This window comes from Mustela putorius, unplaced genomic scaffold (genome assembly GCF_011764305.1).
Source record: "Mustela putorius furo isolate JIRA1106 unplaced genomic scaffold, ASM1176430v1.1 tig00000145_pilon_pilon_pilon, whole genome shotgun sequence".
NCBI classification, from domain to species: Eukaryota; Metazoa; Chordata; class Mammalia; order Carnivora; family Mustelidae; genus Mustela; species Mustela putorius.
The window spans coordinates 39,402,172-39,422,925 of NW_025421294.1; the positions used below are offsets into that span (position 1 = coordinate 39,402,172).

The 20,754-nt window shown below is 42.9% G+C and overlaps 2 protein-coding genes across 8 annotated transcripts in view; one reads left to right on the forward strand and one right to left on the reverse strand.

Moving 5' to 3' along the window:
* DOCK2 (dedicator of cytokinesis 2) overlaps window positions 1-20,754 on the reverse strand; it is a 412,101-nt gene that overhangs the window by 78,235 nt on the left and 313,112 nt on the right. For all 7 annotated transcript variants that reach the window (XR_006605414.1, XM_004737633.3, XM_004737634.3 and 4 more), the window contains exons 28-30: window positions 13,625-13,723; window positions 11,032-11,126; window positions 424-502 (exon numbers count right to left, since the gene is read on the reverse strand). Coding sequence is in view for 6 of the 7 variants with exons in the window: in XM_004737633.3 (XP_004737690.1) it covers window positions 424-502; window positions 11,032-11,126; window positions 13,625-13,723 (273 nt within the window). In the remaining variant the exon portion in view is untranslated. The remainder of the gene's footprint in view (window positions 1-423; window positions 503-11,031; window positions 11,127-13,624; window positions 13,724-20,754) is intronic.
* Window positions 15,346-20,754, forward strand: part of INSYN2B (inhibitory synaptic factor family member 2B) — a 116,159-nt gene continuing 110,750 nt past the window's right edge. Inside the window, exon 1 of the mRNA XM_004737626.3 lies at window positions 15,346-15,557. The gene's annotated coding sequence lies outside the window, so the exon portion shown is untranslated. The remainder of the gene's footprint in view (window positions 15,558-20,754) is intronic.

Below are 20,754 nucleotides of genomic sequence, written 5' to 3' on the forward strand. Positions count from 1 at the left end.
GGAATCACAAAATCCTGGAAATATATTAGTGAGCTTTATTTTTCAGTGTCTGTGAGTACCTATTTTGCTGGGCTCCAGTGAACAGTAAAGTACAAGAATGTGATACATTTCTGAAAGGTGGTACCCACGCCGACAATGGATAAATGCAAATCTCCTCTTTAGCACAAGATACATTATACAGTCACATTTGCATAAGCTGCACAGTTAATGACTATTTGTTTAATCAAGGGCCTGGTTCTAAACCCTGAGTTTCAATCAAGGGCCTGGTTCCCTCCTCGCCCACACCGCCTCTCTATGGAAGCCCCCAGAGACACTGGCGTACCTTATATGTGCTTTGAGATGCATCTGATGGGGCAATCAGCTCAAGATGCTAGAGCCCCTTGCCAGGGCACCCCAAGCACACCCTGGGCGCGTCACACTCACCTGGAACTCAAAGTTTGTGTGTTCCAGGAACTTCTGGTTCATGGTTTCTGCGAACTTGTTAATAGCCCTCAGGAAGACCCTGGAAGAGAGGAGCAGGTCACCAGGCCATCTGAGTATGCTACCCCAGGCATCCCTCCCCATCTTCCAGAATGAAGTTCCCTGTAGAGGGCTCAAAGACCCAAAGAAGAGGTCAGCAGACCCACCGGCTCACACTGTGGGCCTGGGGCCATGTTTGCCCTGCAAGAAATTGAGAACTGTCTGTCTGACTTCCTTAGAAAATATCTTCTGTTTAAACGATTACAAGCTTATGGCAGAAAATGTATGCTATCCAAAAAGACAGCAATTGCCTCCGCACAAACAAGCAAACAAACAACACATCGTCGAACCTTATCATCTACAGAAAACCATCACTGAGATTCTGATGCACATTATATTCAAAGGTCTCCCTAGATGTATGTGCATGAATGGTATTTGAAATATATCATCTTGATAAATAGGGCTAAACGGCAAATGCTGTTTCACAGCCTGTCTTTTTTACTTGGCAATAAATTGTGTGCTCCTTTCATGCCAATGAATGCAGATATATATCATGCCTTTTAATCACCGAAGAGCGTACCATTCTATGGGTGGATCACAGTTTATTTAACCAGTCTTTCAGTGATGATCCTTTATGCTCAGCTTTTATAGACAGTGTTACAGTAATCACTCTCTTCTGTACACCTTGCCCCTCTGATATACACCTCTTTTCCAGTCTTCTTCTTGAAGTGATAGTACTCATCAGATACCCATTTAACATTTTGGTACCTGTTGTCAAATTTTGTTTCTCCTTAAATGTCTTCCCATCCATCTCTACCTCCCCTTCCTCCTACCAAACCCTACGGACCGGTCTTTCAGCCTCCCATCTCCTGCCTCTTCAACGTCAAGAATACCTTGACCAATGGGCAGTTCAGTCATGTCAATCACCGATTTTGGTGACACCCATTGCCCACAGGATAAATCCAAACTGTTCCTCTCGACAGTCAATGCCCTTCACGATTAGACCCCACTCTTTCTAGAACTCATTTCTCACTGTCATCCAGTGCTTTTTCTTGTGGTCTAGTAAATAGCTGTGTTTCTCCTATATAATGTATAAAATGCTTCTCTCCTTTTAATCTCTTTAGGATAGGGTCTACCGCATCCTTGTGTCCCCCAAAGGACAGTCACTGCAATTTCCTTCCCCAGAATTCATCATGGTCTGGGAAGACTTATTTGGTGACTCAGTAATGCCCCTCTCCTCTGCTAGACTGTACTTTCTTCCCTGATCTCATCTACTCCCTAATTTACATGCCTTTGGCTTCCAATGTTATATCTTCCTCCCTGGCCTCTCCCCTGAACTTCCAGTTCCCATTCCAGCTCTCTGCTCCATACCTTCATGTGATTGACAAATAGGCATCTCAAACATAAGGTCAGAATCTTAACTTCTATTACCTTTTATCTTCCATTTTTCTGTAGTCTTCCCATCTGTGTTAACAATAAATTTGTTCTTCCAGTTGCTCAGGGAGAGAGAATTGGTGGTAGCATCCTTGATTTTTCTCTTTCTCTCATATCCTACACCTGGCCTGTTAGCAAAATCTCTTAGCATTATTTTCAAAATGCAGCCAGAATTTGACTACTTCTCAACACCCCATTGTCATTGACCTCAACCAAGCCACCATCATTTCTCCCCTGGATTTCTGCAGTTGCCTCCAAACTGCCACATGCCCACCTGTGACCTCGTCTCTAGGGTGTGGGTTATGTTTGTAAAATCTTCGAGGACAGTGGCCAGATCTTACTTGTACTGCTGTCTATAATTTTTGATGAACAGTGAATAATTAATAACTCCTTATCCTCAATAGCAGCTGATCCAGGGAAAATGCCCATTTGGCTTACCTGAGATGCAATAGGTAGCCAGCAAAGGAAGTGTTGATTGGAAGGTTATTGCTTCAGGTAATGACTGGAGCTCAGTTCTGCTTGGGAACGGCTGAGAGACTATCTAGAACATACCTTTCCCCTCTCAGGGATGCAGAATGTGGACTGTTTCTTTACTAATGTCAGCCTCTCACTAGTTGAAAGTTGTTCCTGTGGAGGTCCTCTACCGTGCCCTGTAGGTGGACTGAGCTCTCTCTTGCAGCCAGAGAAAGTCCAGGGAGTGAAAGAAGTAGGAAGCTTGGGATATGTGGTAAATGTCCACCAAAGCTGTATGTATATTCTGAGTGGGCCAAGAGCATGGGCAGGGCACCTCGAACATGTGCTACGTTGGGCGTTACTTGTGAAGAGTGTGGGTTAGGTATTCACCAGGCACTTAAATGTTTGTTGACCAAAGAAGACAGCACATCCTGGTATCAGGATCACAAGATTTATACACCCACACAGACACACACATATGCACACACACATACACACACAGTTAGATGGGGACCCTGCCTTTGCCACTTCCAAGCTGTGTGGATCTGGGACATGTTCATGTCACTTTGACATCTCTGTTTCCTTGCCTGTGAAGTAGCCCCTATTCCAGGGACGCTGGAGACTTTAGTGGCAAGGACGTGGTTAGGTGTGGCGCACAGGGCAGCCTGACACAACCATTACAACAGGAACACAGCAGCTGTGGCCGTTGCAGGCCTTTGGGTTACTGTATCCTTCTTCCGAAGTCGGGGACAAACAATGAAATGGGCAGTTGCAGCAGCAATTGGTTCTGAGGTAGGCAGGGCCACATAAAGGCAAAAGAAAAAAAAATCCCACAGAATCCTCCCCCTATCAGGATGTCAAAAAGTGAGATTTCATTGGCTTTGCTCTTCCGGCATTTGCTAATATGCCTTTGAAAAATATCTGTATTTCCCCCTTAAAGATTAGTATCATTCCCCAGAAGGAAATGCGTTGAGTGGCTGTCATTTTATGTTATAAGCATCTTGGAATCTCTAATGTGATCCCAAAATATGAGGGGTTTTACAAATTCCCAGAAGCAACAAAGCTATCGGTAGTTTCAGTAATAGTCATTATTTTGATTGTCAGCCTAAAGCTGTCTCCGGTTCTCAAAGGCCAGTTGAATAACCAGGAATTATCAACCCTTTGTGCTAACGGTGGGTACTGATGGCAGACAGGCACTGGGGAGAGTGAGTCAAGGTTCTTCCCTCTCTCTGGATTCTTCCATAGCCACTCACTGGGAATCATGAATCATAATATTACTTAACTTTGGTTTCTCATGTGTGGGAAAAATACATCTTTTGTCTTCTTTAAAAAAAAAAATAGCTGTACTTAAAGCCTAAGCACTAATATGGTGACGTGAATTGGAATGAAAACATATTCAACTCTCTGTTACTCTCAACAATGAACTTGAATCGTTGAAAACAAAGTTCAGGACCAAATCTCAACCTGACACTTCCTGCATCTCATTTGTGATGCTTAGTAGGATCTGTAAAATCAATAATAATCAGAGCCACAGTTAACCAGTGGGCTCTCTGCTAAGTACTTTGCATAGATTCTTTCTGTTCTGTTTTTTCTTTTTTAGTTCTCACATTAACTCTTGGAATTGAATATTGTTTCCATTTTAGAGATATGAGTTTAGATAACTTTCCCAATAACCCAGCCAGAATAAATGAAATCAGGATTTAAACAAAAGTATGCTGCCTTCACAGTGTAAGTATTTAATAAGAAGACCTCTGTAATTGAGCTCTGAGCTCACCTTACTAATAAATGCAATGACAGAGATAGAGCTATTTGTGTACCCTGTGCTAAGGACTGCACAGACATTCTTTCACGTAATTCTACAAACCAAACTAGGTGCTCTTGTTATACCCATTTAACAGAAGAAGAAACTGAATATTGGGAAAACAAAATGATGTCCCCACATTCACACAGCTAATAAACAGCACAGTCTAGACCCAGTGTCAGAGCTGTCTTTCTCTAAAGCCTTTGCAATTAACCAAAAGGATATACTGGCTCCCATGACAGCCACCTGCAGTCTTTTGGTGCTGGGCATGCTTCTACTTGTGCCCACAGTTTTGCACACAGTCCCTTCACACTTCATCCCATCATCTTGTTGCTCTGTTCATAGTCACCTAAGCACAGAGCCAACACTCGACTTGGGCAGTATTCCCTCGGTGGCCAGTGACCCACGAGTGAACTTATGGGTACCCAGTGGGGGTGCCCAGGTCTGGAGAGCAGTTAAATGAAATCCTCTGTATCATTCCTAAAGCAGGACAACTAGGGAGAAGGCAGGAACCCACAGCCTGAGGAGAAGCCATGAATAGATGATCCTGAGAGGAAGCAGAGCCACATGTGAGAGAAGTCAGCTGCTGTTGAGTAGGAAAAAACTGGAAGAAAGATCCTTGAAGGTGGAGTAGGGGAGTAACGATGATAGGTACAATTTAAGAATACAGGACTATGTACCAGGTCATACGCTATATGTTCTACATGCTTTTCCTCAACCAACTTTCACAACACTGCTAGGAAGTAGGTCCTATTGGTTTTGCCGCTATTGCACAGACTCCTGCAGGTGCTTAAGCAAGCCTGCCCCAGGTCAGACCCCCACTCTGGCCGTCTTCCATGCTATGGTCTGGAGCTGGCTGCTTGACCTCGGGGAATCTCCGCGAAGGCCTCTTCTGGGAAGTGAGCCATGTGAAGATTAAATAAGATGTAGTGTACAAAGCTGGTGGCCCCTGCTTCAGCACATAGAAGTCCTCGATAAATGTCCGTTGTTCTTGTTGTGGTGGTTGTTGTTAATAGCCTGGCCACCTGGTAAGCTCTGAGGCAGCAGGATTCCAGGCTGATACCATTCCAATGTGACAACCATCCCCACACCCCTATGTTGTAGGATGGGAATAAAAGGACATGCCCTTTCTTGTGAGAATGCCCAAGGGAGGGAGAGGGCCTCTTCTCCCTGTGGTTGATAGGATGTTGTTGATTCTACTGGTCCAAACTTGACAATGGAAGTAAAAGAGCTGGAGAAGAGAGTTCTGATCCCCCAGAGGCAGTGGGAAATCCATCCTCCCAGAGCCTTTTAAGCTGCTTTCCCCACAACGCACAGAAGCTCCGTGCACCAAGAGGTTAGAGGGAAGCGACAACTTCCGGTTCAGCATCAAGGAACGGCTTGCTCCCAGAGCCCCCAATGCCTTGCATGGAATCTGGGATTCTGGCAAGGGATGCAGTAGCCTCTTGGAATCTGGAATCCTGCTGAACATCAGGATTAGTTGTCCTGTGCCGGCTAAAAAACCCACGGAGGGGCCTCCTTCTGGGGGAGGCCCACGAAAAGGAGTAGGCTCTACAAATTAATACAGGTAGGGGGACGGGGAAGCGGGTATCAGTGCTTTGTCAGCCTCCTGATGGAGCCACCATACCACGGCTGGGTGCTACCCTACTCAGCTTCTGACCATTGACTTCTGTGACCCTACTGTGTGCCTGGTATGTGCTTGAGACAATGTTAGACCTCGAAATAGGACACCGATAAAGGTAGATAAGATCCAGGCCAGATTTGCCTGTTCTGTGAAATATTTTGGGTATTCCCAAACCATAGGAATGTGACAAGGACAATGAGAGCTAAAATTTATAAAATGCTCGTTCTGTGCTAAGCATTGTTCCAACTACTTTGTATATATTATTTCATTTCATTTAGGTCCTCATGGTTGTGATAGGTACTATTATTAGGTGCATTTTATAGGAAGAAAAATTAAGTCATAATAATCACAGAACTTCACCCAAGGTCAGCTATTAAATGGTAGAAGCAGGATATGGACCCGGGCAGTCATAAATCCCACCTCCTCTGGGTATTTTTTGTGCTGTGAACTCACTGCAGTGACTGTAGCAATTGGCCACATTTCCATGGCATAGTTACTGTCTCACCAACTAGACCATAAGCCCTCTGCCCTCTGAGACCAAGGCCCACTCCCTAGAGCGCTGCCTAACCAGGACACTCAATAAATATGTGTGGATTGATTCCTTTTTGAGATGCTTTAGGGATGTGTACAAATCCACAAGCCCCCTCAAAATGTTAAATTTCCAGATCAAGGTGCAGATGGAAGGGGAGAAAAGGGGTTCCTAGATATAATTTTGTTAGTTTACTACATTATAAAGAACTTCATCATTTAAAAATTTATCAGATCCTGTAAATCAGATCTTACTGAAAGCTGTGTCTTACCAAAATGGGAAAAAAAATATATTCTAACAGAAGGCATTTCTTGCAGTAGACATGTCACTATGTCTGTGTACATAAACAGTACATAGTTAAGGAGTTAGAAGTTAAAAAGTTAAGAAGACATTCTACTCTAGAAAACTCCATTCCCTCCAACAAGCAGAAAAATAAATTATGTATGACTAATACACACACACACACACACATAAATCATAAGTGATAATAGGAAACTTATAAAAACAGGTAAGTTATAATAGTATGGAAATAATAAGGAAGGAAGGAGATTGTAAAGAACATACCAACCAGCATAAGAAGTAGAAATGTTCTGGAGAACACTGGCCTGGGCTAAGCCATGCTGCATATTCTGCTTGTCCAGCTTATACTGAAATCTTTCACTGACTAGCCTTGTGATCTTGGTCAGTTAACTCATTGGGCCTCTTTCAGTTTTCTGAGCCACTGAATATGCAGTGGGCACATCGGTACAATGCATTTCATAATAAGAGCCTCACTCTTTTATAGGATACAGCAGCAGAGCTCAAGAACCTGGACTCTGATTGCCTGGCTTCTTACTAGCAAAGCAACATTGTGGGAGATGCTCATCTATCCTGTGCCTCAGTTCCCTCATATGTAAAATGTGGATTGTAATAGTTTACATCATAGCGTTGTAAAGATTAAATAAGCTAACACATGTAAGGGATTCACAACAACAGTAGATCTAGGTGCCTAATCGTGTTAGCTATCACAACATCACAGCAAATGTAAAAAAGGTGAGAAAATTTCGAGCATTCCACTGTGGACTAAAGATGAAGGACATCTACTAACTAATCTATATGCCCTTAAAGGAGAACAACAATAATTTTTCTGCTTGACATTAGGTACATCCTTCTCTAGTCCAAGGCTAAGTTTGTTGTCTACACCCCGAGATGGCAATGCACCTATTCAGTGAGTTTTCTGAGGTACTAGCACTGTGCTAAGGAGTAACTCATTTTATCTTCCCCCCAAAATACCATGAAATGGACATTATAATTAATCCCCATTTTACAGATCAGGAAACCGAGAGTCCAGGAGATTAAATGACTTCCCAAGAAAGAGAAATGGTGGAAGAAGTATGAAACCCAGCTGTATTTCTGAATATAACTTTTTTTTTTTTTTTTTTAATGTAGAGATTTAAGTACTTAGCTGAGCCTTTAGGGGATGCAAATATTTCTATTAAGGAAACAATTTCAGTTTCTTAGAGCCTTTAGAAAATTATATTGTAATTTTCTAAGTATAAACAAAGCAAGGATTATTATATTATCTCTGGAGGCCTATCCCTCCAAAAAAGACCAAAGTCCATAGCTAGCTTGGATTTCAGGACAAAACATTCCTCCAAACTCTTCTACATGCTTCCTCCAAGATTACTCTAGGCAGCTCAGAAAAAATTGCTGGCCTGGTCAGGGCTCCCATCCTCCTGACCTTGTATAAGTGGTAGATGTCTGTGCATTCATTTGCCTATCCAGTTCTTCTTTTGGTAATAACTCCTAGACTTTTTCTTTGGATAACTACTCTGCCTACATCCCCCTTTGCTCCCAGGCTTTGTGGTTTGGATAGAAGGAACTATTGCCTCTCAGTTGCAAAGTGAGTCATGTGACCCAAGCCTGATGAAATAGCAAATTTCACTTTCCTAGCCACAGAAATTTATAAATGGGCATGTAGCCTAACCCAGAGCTTTGAAGATTAGCCTGGGGACACTTGTTCTACCTTTTTCTTTCTCTTGGGCTTACTAATTTAAGACATATCTCTGGAATTTCTAGAGCCCATTCTCCCCCCCCACAAAGAGAGCAGCTGCCTGGGAATGAAGTCAGCAGAGAAAAGAGTAAAGATAGAGATACAGATTCCTTACAACACTGTTTGAACACCTAGATACATCCATGCCTGAAGCCATAAATCTGAGCTAATAAACTCTCTTTTTACTTGGGCAGATTTGAACTAGATTTATTTAAAAATTCTAAATAGTAAGTAGCTATTGGATATACAGAATTCATTATATGTATTTATGAATGTCAGGCTCTGTATTAGGAACTGGAGACCCAGAGATAAACTGGACATAGTGCTTGCCTTTAAGAAGCCCATTCTGTAGTGGCAGAAATAGTCATGTGAAGAAACAATTATAGCACAGTGGAATAAGTGCCATAATATTGGCATGCCTGGAAATACAGAGAAGAAAGCACATTCTCCTACCATGAGAGAGTTCTAGAAGCATTGACAAAGTAGAGATTACATACAGGTTGAAGAATTTGAAGGATGCTTTCATGTTGAGTTTGGTCTAGAAGGGAGGAGAGCAACAGTTTATGCAGAGTCATAGAAGAATGAAATGGTAACAGTGAACAGTTGAATGTATCTAAAGCACAGGGTGAGTTGAAGATGACTCACATGGGTGCTTCATGTATTTTGGCAAAACCTGAAGACATTATTGGCCAGCTGGCAAACAGTAGAAGGATTCACATACAGTTTAGGAGCTGGTTACTACTATAACACAAGATGACTGAACATTGATATAAGGTATTACCAGCTACATAATTTGTTGAGCTCAGTGCACAATGAAAATATGAATGTCTCATTCAAAAATTATTAAGAATTTCAAGATGGCAAAAAGAGTATGTGAAAGCAAACATGCAACCCTTTAGAGTGCAGGGTCCTAGTATAGGGTGCAGGTCCGGAAACTGGCCCTGACACGGGCATAGGAAGGGACCTGCCTCTGATCTGTCATGTGGCTTGGGCTTAATTCCCACCAACACTTTAATCATTTAATCATTGCAAAAGTTGGATTCCCATCTATGTGATGTGATGGGATCTGTGTGATGCCCAAATTGAGAATTCTGACATTTTGCTTCTGGGCTGATTGTTCTCCTCTCCTCAGAAGTTCTGTTGCACAGCCAGAAATTTCCTTCTGCCTTGACAAAACCCTTCTCCCTTTCTCCAGCCCCTAAAGGTGGCCCCAAGAGCACTGCTGGTAAGTGAGGCTATGGAATCACATGGCTAGGCACTCAGGCATCCAGTTAGTGGAAGAACAGCTTTTCAGAGGACAGAAGGGTAAGGGATGGAGACCACTTGGGACTGGAGTCAGTTCATAGGTACACATGATGAGACAGAAATTCTCAGACTGTATCCAATGACAAAATTATTAATACATAAATGTTTATAGTCTTTGCTCTTTGCCTCCCACTTAGGAGACCTTTGCTTCTGCCTCTTCAACTTCTTTTCTTCTTCCAACCTCTAGGGATATTTACATTTGTCAGCCAGTTCTTGGTTTTGGGGATATAGAACAAGGGCAATAGGTAGAGACAAAACTTCTTGCTAGTGTAAAGTGAAGGGCCTTTCATGGGGAGGATTAAAAATATATAAAGCCAAAGGGAAGTGAGAGAGGGAAGAAAAGGGGGGAGGGGCCAAGAAGACCCAGTTTTAAAGGAGTTTCTCAATAGGAATTGAGAATAAGATTATAAGAGAAATGTGGATAAAGCATGGGATAGTGAGCGATAACTGAGAGCCACAGAAATGAAGAAAGGGAATATCATAAAATACTTCTGAGTATTATAATTTGAATTTCATTTTGATAGGATGATACGATTTGACAGAAAGCATTAAAGACTGAAATTGCGTGTAATTACTTTTATCTAATGTTGTGTTGGGTTACGTGGGATCTGGATTATATTTGGGTTACATTGGTATCCTGTGAGATATTAATATATATTAAATATACACGCAGAAACATACATATGTATACACCAAATTGTTCCACTAGCAAACACATTTGTGAAATCCTATATCCCACATCCTCCATTGAGAGAATTCCATCAGCATGTTAAAGGCTCTAAGAAGTCCTGCAGAACAGAAATCTATACAAACCTGCTTCATTCCATGCTTCCTAAACCTATTTTACTATATACCACAGAATATTTTGTCATTTTGAATAAATGTTAAAATACTGTAATTTTAATAAGGCTGACCTACAATCTCAAGAGTTGAGGGAAAACGTCACAAAGTTTTTGTTTTTGTTTTTGTTTTTGTTTTAAGATTTATTTATTTATTTTAGGGGGCAAATGGAGAGAGAGAATCCCAAACAGACTCCTTACAGAGCAGGGAGCCTGATGTGGGGCTCGATCTTACTACCCTGAGATCATGATTTGCATTGAAACCAAGAGTCAGAAGTAACCGACTGAGCCACCTAGGCACCCTACAAAGTATGTTATTCTAACTGGTATCTGAAGAATGGAGAAGGTGGGAGGTAGCCAGGTCAGTATATACAAAGTCATGAGGACTGAAATATTAAAAAAAAAAAAAAAAAAAAAGAAGAAGAAGAAGAAGATTCGGGATTGGTGTGAAGTTCCCTAGGGTTTAAAAGTAGAAAGACCCCACCTTGTCTCCATGAGTGCTCTTTAAAGTGATTGCTGGGGTGACGCAGATGTTAGGAACAAGTGGCTGCTCACCTGTTCTGAACCATACTCATGGCCATCCAGTCTCCAGGATACACATTTTTCCCAATGAGGTCCTTGAACATGATGAATGTCTCCATCAAGAAGTCCTGAAATTGTAAAGCAAAACACACCTATCATCTCATTTCATAGAACCCGACTGGAAGGGCCCAGATCTTGCTGGCTGTTTAAATTTTTTCTTCATTATTTTTTAGAGGAGCAGAAAGGGAAAAGGCATTCGTTAAGTAAATCCAACGGAACCAATAGCCATGGATTTTTAAATGGAAGGTTTACATTGGTTACCAGGAGATTGTTTCACAAATACAAATGGAATGTGACTATGGGATCTGAAAGCATTCTCAAAACAAAGCACTAGTAATTCTGTCTCTGAGAGGGAAGAAGTAAATATTTATTGATATCATAATTTTATAATCATCTTCTCAAATAGGTATTTAAGGAAGAAGCACACTACACTTTGTGAAGGCATCTCAGGTCATGTAGCAATTACCATGACCACCTAGTTAGCAGGACCGTAAACACAGCTAGTTCATATATAACAGACACATCCATGGGCGATTAGAGGAAACATAACAGGGTCTCTCTTCCTCTCATTCAAGAGGTTGAGAGTGGACCTCAACACACCCTAGACTGCAGCAGGCCAAGCTTGCGCTCTGTCTTTGGAGAACACAAATTCAAGACAAATCCAGACAGCCAAGACCAGGAGACCTGGCATGTGGACCTTCCTGAGCTGGAAGAAGCCAAGTCATGCTGTATCTCCTCTTGGGAAATGTTGAAATCCATAGGAAACCCATTCAGAGCTCTTTCCTTAAGCTAGTGGTTTTCAAATCATTTTAACAGTATAATTCTTTGCCCAAGGAAAATACTACCCAGAACCAAATATATAAAATAGATAAAAGTAGAATAGCTGTGGTTGTGTGTGTGTGTGTGTGCGTGTGTTTACGGTAAAACATAGTGAGGATGAGGACGGGAGGAATATAATTTGAAAATCACTACTTTAAGCTAAATTACAAAATTCTGGAAATGAGACTGGTTCCTTTTCAGCAGTCTTTGCTTCTCGGGAAAATTACCTCAGTGCTTTAAATCCCAGTTTCCACATCAGCAGAATGGGGATAACATCTAATTCAAAGAGTTTCTATGAAGATTACGTGCACACTGGCTAAAAGGTACTCAGCACAGAGCCTGGCCTACTATAACTGCTCATTTAGTCCCAGGTCAGACAATGGTGAGTATTGTTATTCATCCTTGATATGGGGTAACGCAGATACCATCATGTGCTCCTTCCCTTCCTGTGGTAACAGAGAAGGCCTCCAGCTCATAGATGGAACATCTAGCTTCTGAATGAGAAGCATAACATGCTCTAAGGGTTAAGAGAGAAGTTCAAACCCTACTCGGCCACATACTTGCTATGTGACCTTGAGCAAGCAGATGATAGACTTGTAAAATATGTCTACTAATCCCTAGGTCATACTGTTGTGACAATTATGAAACAAAGTATATATGTTTAATAAATAGGAATTTCCTTTTCCACCTTTCTTCTCACCTTTCCTTCCACTGAGGATCAAAAATTAGGAATCTGATTTTTCTATTTCCATGCTCCATGACATAGAGAACTTGGGGGAAAATCCTGGGTTATTTGGCTTTCCTTTTGTTTTATGTTTTGTGTATGCAGAAAAAGGTTACATTTCTTGCCAATGCTGATCCACTGAAGAGACCATCTCTCTGCTGAATGGCTGAAAGCTAAGGACATTGGCTTCCTAATAATTGCCTTTTTTGGGCCACTCTCTGAGATTGGTCCAATTTTAGTTCCCTGGGCCACTCCATAGAGTTGAAAGTGAGTCCCAGCAGCAGAATTCCTGAATCTAGCAGTAGTAAGAAGACATGACAGAGGTGACCGTGTTGAGGGCAAAGGAACTCCTATACCCCCAAGACAGTGTGGGCTGGGCTTTATGGTTATAAGTCATCTGCTACAGAGCTATGAACCTACAGGCCACAGTCCATGTGTGGACTGTTCTGTACAAATGAGTCCTCAGAGGCTAGAAGAGCAAGGGGGCTCAGAGGCCAACTTCCTTCATGTATTTGTGATCATAATGTAGAAAAAGGTACCTAATACTGGCCACTTAATATGTGAGAGCTACTGTACTCTCATTAACCCCTTCCCCACATCCTGACATAAATAATTTATCCCCACTCTACAGATGGGGCAACTGAGGCTTAAGAGAGATAGCTTGCCCATGAATACATAGCTTACCAGTGACAAATCCTGGATGCAAATCCTAGACTGTGTGATTTTTATCTCTCATGCTCTTAAGCCCCAAAATGTCCATGATTCATCAACAAACATTTGTTGGAGCATATTTAGACTAGACATTTAAGTTTCACCCCTACAGGGACTGAAGACATGTTTCAGAAGTGGTATATACAAGCCTAACTGGAAAATAGAACTAAGGAATCACATGAACATATTTGTAAACTTAGAAACACACATACATAAGGTCCACTGGAACACCTTCTTTTCCTACAGTTTTAAGAGCCAAGAGTGTAATGCCTTCCCTACACTGCCCCCCACCCCAACATCATGCTGACTCACCACAAGTTCAGAGCTGGTCTGGAAGGTCTCAATATAGAAGGAATAATGCTGGTCGCCCATCTGGTTTAAGATTGCTGTCATACATGCCACGAAGTGACTCTGTAGAAAATAAAGAAAATTGCCATGGAATAGAGGAGAGAGCATGATGACATTGATCTTCCCCATCTCCTTGACTTCAGACTGGAAAATACCCCAACCATCTCAGGCCTCTGAGTATCAAAAGCCTCTCAAGGATGGAGAATCTCCCCTTACTTGATCAGCAAGAGAAACTTCCCTGTGAGGAAATGGTACCTTTGGCTCATTTATGCGTTCATTCTTCAAAAAGCATTTCCTGAACATCTATTGTGTGACTAGGACTGTAGTGGGAGCTCCAGGTATAGAAAATAGAGCCAGATCACTTCTCCAGCTGCTTGTACTTTGGGAAAAGGCCAAGGCCCTTGTGTCAGGAGATCTAGCCTGTATCAAGATCCTGGAGATACTTGATTTTCTTGCTTTCTTTTTTAAAGTTAAATATATATAGACATATATATGTATATATATATATTTGTGTGTGTGCGTTTTAATTTCTTTTTTTTTTTAAAGATTTTATTTATTTGACAGACAGAGATCACAAGTAGGCAGAGAGGCAGGCAGAGAGAGAGAGAGGAGGAAGCAGGCTTCCTGCTGAGCAGAGAGCCTGATGTGGGACTCGATCCCAGGACCCTGAGATCATGACCTGAGCCGAAGGCAGCAGCTTAACCCACTGAGCCACCCAGGCGTCCCTGTGTTTTAATTTCTTTTCAGCATAACAGTATTCATTGTTTTTGCACCACACCCAGTGCTCCATGCAATCCGTGCCCTCTCTAATACCCACCACCTGTTTCCCCCAACCTCCCACCTGATACTTGATTTTCTGATAAAAAAAGAAGTTCCTTCTGTGTTCCTCCACAGGAAGTCTTTTGGGTAACTGAACGTTCCTCAAGTTCACATTCCCAAAAGTAACTCGCAGATATCAGGAATCTCTTTTGCTTCTAAAGGTTTTTGTTTTTTCCCCAATTAAGATGTTAGGAATAACGTGCTTTCCCCAGTCAGCAAGACCAGCTATATAATTTGTGGGGCTCAGAACAAAATGAAAATGAAGAGTCCTTGTTAAAAATTATTCAGAATTTCAAAACAGCCCCAGGTCCCATTCTGAGCACCAAGTCAGGTCATACACTCAGCAAGCCAGCCCTGCTTACCTGTGACCACCAGCACGCTCACGCGCCACAAATGTTGAGAAAGCACATGCAAAGCTGGCAGAAAGCACAAAACTGGGACTTCCGGGAGCAGCAGCAAGGATGCTATGTTGATGGGGACCTGGAGGCTTCCACTGGGGTGAATGGTCATGGTCACCCAGGGAGGCAGAGCCTCTCCTGCTCAGACCCCCAGGGGGTGGTGGTGAGTTTGTGAAATGATCAGTTCTTTTCCAACCAGACAGAATACCCCCATTGCTGTTAACCAGGTCCCACTTAAACCAAGAAAGCTTTCTCATTGTGTTTCCCTCTGGCCAGGATGGATGGCAGAAAAGAGAAATCTTGGAGTTTGAGAGGTGTGTGTGTGTGTGTGTGTGTGCGCGCGCGCACGCGCTCGCATACACACACACACACACACACACACACACACACACGTGTGTTTCCTCTACTCCCTCCATCTCTTCTCTCCTTTCCTCAAAGAATTCAGCCTGTGGCCACTAGAGGTCTTTTCTTTTCACATGGTAGCTGCTGAGCAGTTTGTTCGGCTTTTTATTTATTCCTACGTGAGCAGACCCACTACACTTCTTGCATATAAACAGTGAAAATTACAACATAAAGGACCCATTATTCCTTCTTTTGGAGTAATTCTGCTGCTGGCCAAAGCCTGGCTCTTTTTACAAGGAAAGAGAGGACATCTCTGCAGGTAATTCTACTGTTTCAAGGTAAGAGATTTGGGAGGTTTTATTTTTTGTGATCCGTGATCCTCTAAGAGAAAATGCTATCGCTTCTTGAACAATAGTTTACTTTTAACGCTTTGGCTTAAATGAGTCCTGGGATTGTGGGCTTGTGTGTGTGTGTGTGTGTGGTGGAAAATCTACCGTTGTCAGAACTGCAGGCTGCCCCAAATGCATAGATACAGAGTGCTTGTTATTTCCAATGGCTTGATTTGAATTTGAAGTGGAGGGGAAAAAAGCAAAAAACAAACCTCAGAGCTCAAGTTGCTTGGAATTACCTTGAAAAGACTGCATTGTCTCAAGCCTTGTTTAGAGAACTTCTGTGCTTCATTTAAAACATAATAATAATAAAAGGGGAAAGGGTGCTAGTCCCCATCTAGAGAAAGTGACCATTTTATGAAAGAAACCACTATTTTTTTTATAAGGACCTGCTCAGTGTGTCAGAGTCCACCAGTCAACCAAAATTACTTTTACCAGCTTGTTCATTTCTTCCTTCTAACTACCACATAGAAAAATACAGCTCAGTACCTTACAGCAGGATTTGTAGAGCAATGTGACTGAAGTTTGGCCAAGTTACCTGCATTTGGCTGTTAATGAAAAAGGACAGTGTTTTACATCTGTCTGCAAGCACCCCTTTTTTTCCTGCCCTGGTGTCTAGCCCACCTTAGCACCAAATCGGTCAGAAATCACACCATTGTGACCGATTGATTAGTGAAATGGCATGAGACGCCAGCCGCAGGTTCGTATTCAGAAAAGGCTCCTTTTTGTCATTTATATTAAATAACAAAGCCAAAAAAAAAAAAAAAAGCCTCTTTGTCACATAACGATAGAATGATAGAATAACATTATGCCTTTCTGACGTTTATCCTTTTTTTAGTAATATCCTCAACATGGCAATCCACCTCTTTACTCCCTGCCCCCTTCCCTTTCTATGAGTTTGAGACCTTACTTCCATATCCACCATATTCTAAATGTTTAGAAAGAGAGAGAGGAGGGAGGGAGCGTGATGCACTAGCCACTCAGACACTCCTCTCCCTGACATTGCTCAAACTTTATAGCGGAGGAGCCAGATCTCCCAGTCCTGTCGGCGGCATGGAAAAGCCTGAGAGCTGCATGGGGGCAGCAGGGTGGAGGGATGCCCTGCAGTCCGGGCTGCTGAGAATCCCCCTCTTCCCATCCCCGGCAGACACCGTGTAGGTGACATATATTTACTACCCAAGCAGGAGGCAGCCACTCATCTATAGCCAAGCAGCATACCAGGTGCCTAGATGGGAAACTGCTTCTTAAAAACAGAATAAATACCAGGAGGACCTGCATCTTAAATCCCAGAGAGAAACTGTATCTGAGACGCTGGTTACAAACCAGGCAGAGTCACCTCGGCTCCGTTCGTTCGGGGCGGTTGAAAATGTAGCTAATGAATCACAGCATGAAGAGACACGGTTTGAAACTAGGTCAAACGTGTAAAAATAAGTGCAATCATCGCAGACACTTGGCTGATGAGGGGCTACTTAACGCCTTGAGTGGCAGGGCTTATTTGCCACATAGAACACTCTTCAGCGATCCGCGACAATCAATCCTCTTAATTAATTCAGCCCATCAGTATGGAGAGAGGTCTCGCACACCTGGGAGAGGACTGAAGCTCCAAAGGAAAACAGCCAGGGTCTCTTCACTGTGTGATGGCAAGAGAGAAAAGAGAAACCCAGTGTCATGTGATTAATATTAATTAGCGGGGATACTAGGTGATTAGGATCAGAAGAGAAGCCCTCCCCAAATCATTTGGCTCCTTTGCCTTAAAAAACCCACCATCATCATACCCTCATATTGATAAGGCCAAGAGTTGGGTGCACGTTACTCAACTTAAACATATCTATTTAACCATCCCTTAGGCAAACACACCTACACACACACACACACACACACACACACACACACACAGTCAAGCCCCCTGCAATGCTGAGTGGACCAGGAAGAGGCTCTCGGTTTGCCCTGCCTTGAAAACCAAGTAACCAAGGGGCAGAGGGGCCTGGTTGGTGCGGATGCGTCCCCCACTCACCTGAGATTGTGGGAGGGATGAGCTCACAGAAGGAGGGAAGCAGCTAACTTTGGGAGCTTGCTACCTAAATGCCAACATTACTACGCGGTACCAGCTGGTGACACGTTGCTATAGTAACTTCAAATAATGTGCAGGGCCAAAATAAAATAAAATATAGAAAGCACCAAGGAGAGGAGATGAAGGAAAGTTTTCATACCGAGGGAGGCAGTCAGGGAGATGAAAAGTTCTCTCTCTCAGACCACTTATCTCCTTGGGAGACTGAGAGCAGCCAAATGCCATCGTCCGGTGGCTTCTCCATTCACCCCCACGTCTGCCATGTGGTTATGTAACAGATTTAATGCTTGGGTGGAACTGGCACTGTCTGGGTGGCGGATCAGGACCGGAAGTGGGAGGCTGTGGTGTTAGGATCAACAGGGACTCTAAAACCCCTTCATCATGGAGCTTTGTCGGACACTTGGAATTCTAGTGTGTAGTGATCTTTGGGGAAACCAGTATATTGTTCTGTCGTAGCAACCATCGCATTCTGGGCACTGTGCTGGGTGCCAGAGTGCAGCAGGGAGTGGGATGGATAAGGCCGGGCTCCAAAGAGTTTACACCTGTTTCGCCAGGATGTAGAGTGTCAGAGTGGGGGTCTCGGAGCCAGCCAGCCTAATGTCAAACCCTATCTCTATCTCTTCCTCGTTATGTGACCGTGGGCAGGGTCTTGTGCCTCAGTGTCCTCATCTGAAGAATGGGATAGAAATATTCCTTACTTCATACAGTGTGGGTGAGGATTAAATAAAAAAGCACTTAGAACATGGAAAGCCCTGGGTAATGATCACCTATTATTTTTACTGTCATGGTTGCTAACTGTGATCTAGAGAAACTATGCAGATTAGCTCATTGAGATTCCTGACCTGGGTGAAGAAATGATGATGTCACCTACCCATGACTGGCTGTGGACACATCAAGTGCTCCCAATCACAGCTCAGTGCTCCTTGACTCTGAATGTGCCTTGATTAACAACATGCCCAAAGTCCACCTGTTAAGTAAATTAAATGTGAGCCTCTTGGACCGGGGCATGTTGGGAGGTTTCTTTTATTTGGGGACAGTTGCCAGCAGGTGGGAAGAGTGACAACAATGCCCAAATTGTTCAAAAGCATGAAATACAACGGGCTTCATCAAAAACTTATTCCCCCAGCTGTTTGGTCTTAGGATGTGTCTGTCTCTGTGTGCAGTGGCGTTCTTTGGTTCCCTGGGGATCCTGCTGTATGACAGAGTAAACCAAGTCACCCTCTTTCAGGGGAAGCTTCCTGATGGGCACAGATCCCAGGGTTTCATGTGGCCTGCTCCATGTCAAAGGCACAACATCACAGGAAAACAGAAAAGTGCCACTTGGTTGCTGTATATTCTGGATATGCTCTGACACATTCCATCTGTACAATATGACAACTGTAGTAGAGTTAGCTGCGTGCACTCCTGCCTGGTGCTGTGGGCATTAATGATGGCTCAACTACCCGGCCTCACTAGGGCCAGAACTACAGGTATCTCCTCGGACAGCTAGCTTCACTGACAAGGAGCAGGAAAGGAAGGATAAACGAGGCTGTTTTGAATCAAGGCTGGAAGAGGAAACTGCATTGGTAACATACTCTTCCTTTGAAACTAACACATTCTGATCCTTGTTGGAGCCTATCCATGTGGCTCTGTGGTGTGAGGTCACTTTAAATCTTCAAAAGGATACAGTTGATCCCAAGGAGAGATGGAAGGCAAGGAAATTCCATTCATTCATTCATTCATTCATTGTGCTCAAGACTCTACATTCATCCTGTTCCTGACCCATCTCAACAACTTCATGGAGTCAACTTTATGCCTGTTTTACAGATGAGGAAATTGAGACGTATGGATGTCAGGCAGCTTGCCTAGACAGACATTTAGTATATGATGGAACAGGAATTAAAATCTGGATCTTTCTAACTCCAAAGCCTGTGTTCTTTTCATAAGTGCAGTGTGTCTCCCATGTCAGACCTGTTAGCTCTACCTGGGAAGAGATTTTTATCGATTTATTCATTGCTCTATCACCAGAATCTAGAATTGAATTTGCACTTAGTGAGGACTCAATAAATATGTGTTAGATGAGAGACTATAAAAAATTATAGTATTCCCCCATCTCTAAATGAATATTATAGGGACCACTCCACACACAAACTCTGAAAAGTTGGGGTCATGGATAGACCATCTTTGCCTTAGGAGGGCTTGAAAGTGAAAGAATTTTTGTTCTACTTCTGAGTATACTCCATCTTAAATTACATTAGATCAAGCCAGAGTGAGATCATTCCTTCACACATTCCTTAATTCAACAAATATTTTTTGAGCACCTATTATATCCCAGGCTTATTTCTAGTTGTGGGGGATGCAACCAGGAATGAGAGTAACAAAAATTGTTCTTAATGAGCTCTCATCCCCATTGGTTAGAGGGCCAGGGATGGAGAAACACACTAGAAGTCAGTGAGTACACAAGTAAGATTATTTTAGGCAGTGATAGCTGCTAATGACATAGCCCCAAGGAATGAGATAGGGATAGAGTGGGAAGAAAACCATTTTCAATATGGGAGATAAAGGCAGTCTCTTAGAGAGCTGGCATTTGAGTAGAAATCTGAATGATGAGAGTCAGTCATGCAAAAACCTGGCAGAACAGCATTCCAGGACAATTGAACAGCAGATTCAAAGGCCCTGTGGTAGGATGTGCTTAGAATGCTGGAGGATCCAAAAGAAGGCCAGCCTAGCTAGAAGGTATAAAATGAGGGAAGATGCTGTATAAGATGAGGTCAGAGAGACAGGTAGGAACCAAATCCTGGGAGCCCTTGGAGGTCAGGGGTAAGAGTTTGTCTTTTCCTTCAAGTGCAAAAAGAGGCCATTGATTTGGGTTTTAAAAATCTCTCTTGCTGCTGAGTGTTTCAAGAACTCCCCTTTAAAGAGGCAGTTTCCAAATCTTACCACACAACCCCATCTCCAAAACACTGTACTGGACTTGTTCTTAGGACCAACGTTGACTCTTCCTGGTTCATGGTAGTGTCACCACACTTCAGCAAATGCTTCTCAGTAAATGACCATTTTAAAGCAGACTCTAGCCCTCCCTGGGCAGGCAAGAGAGTA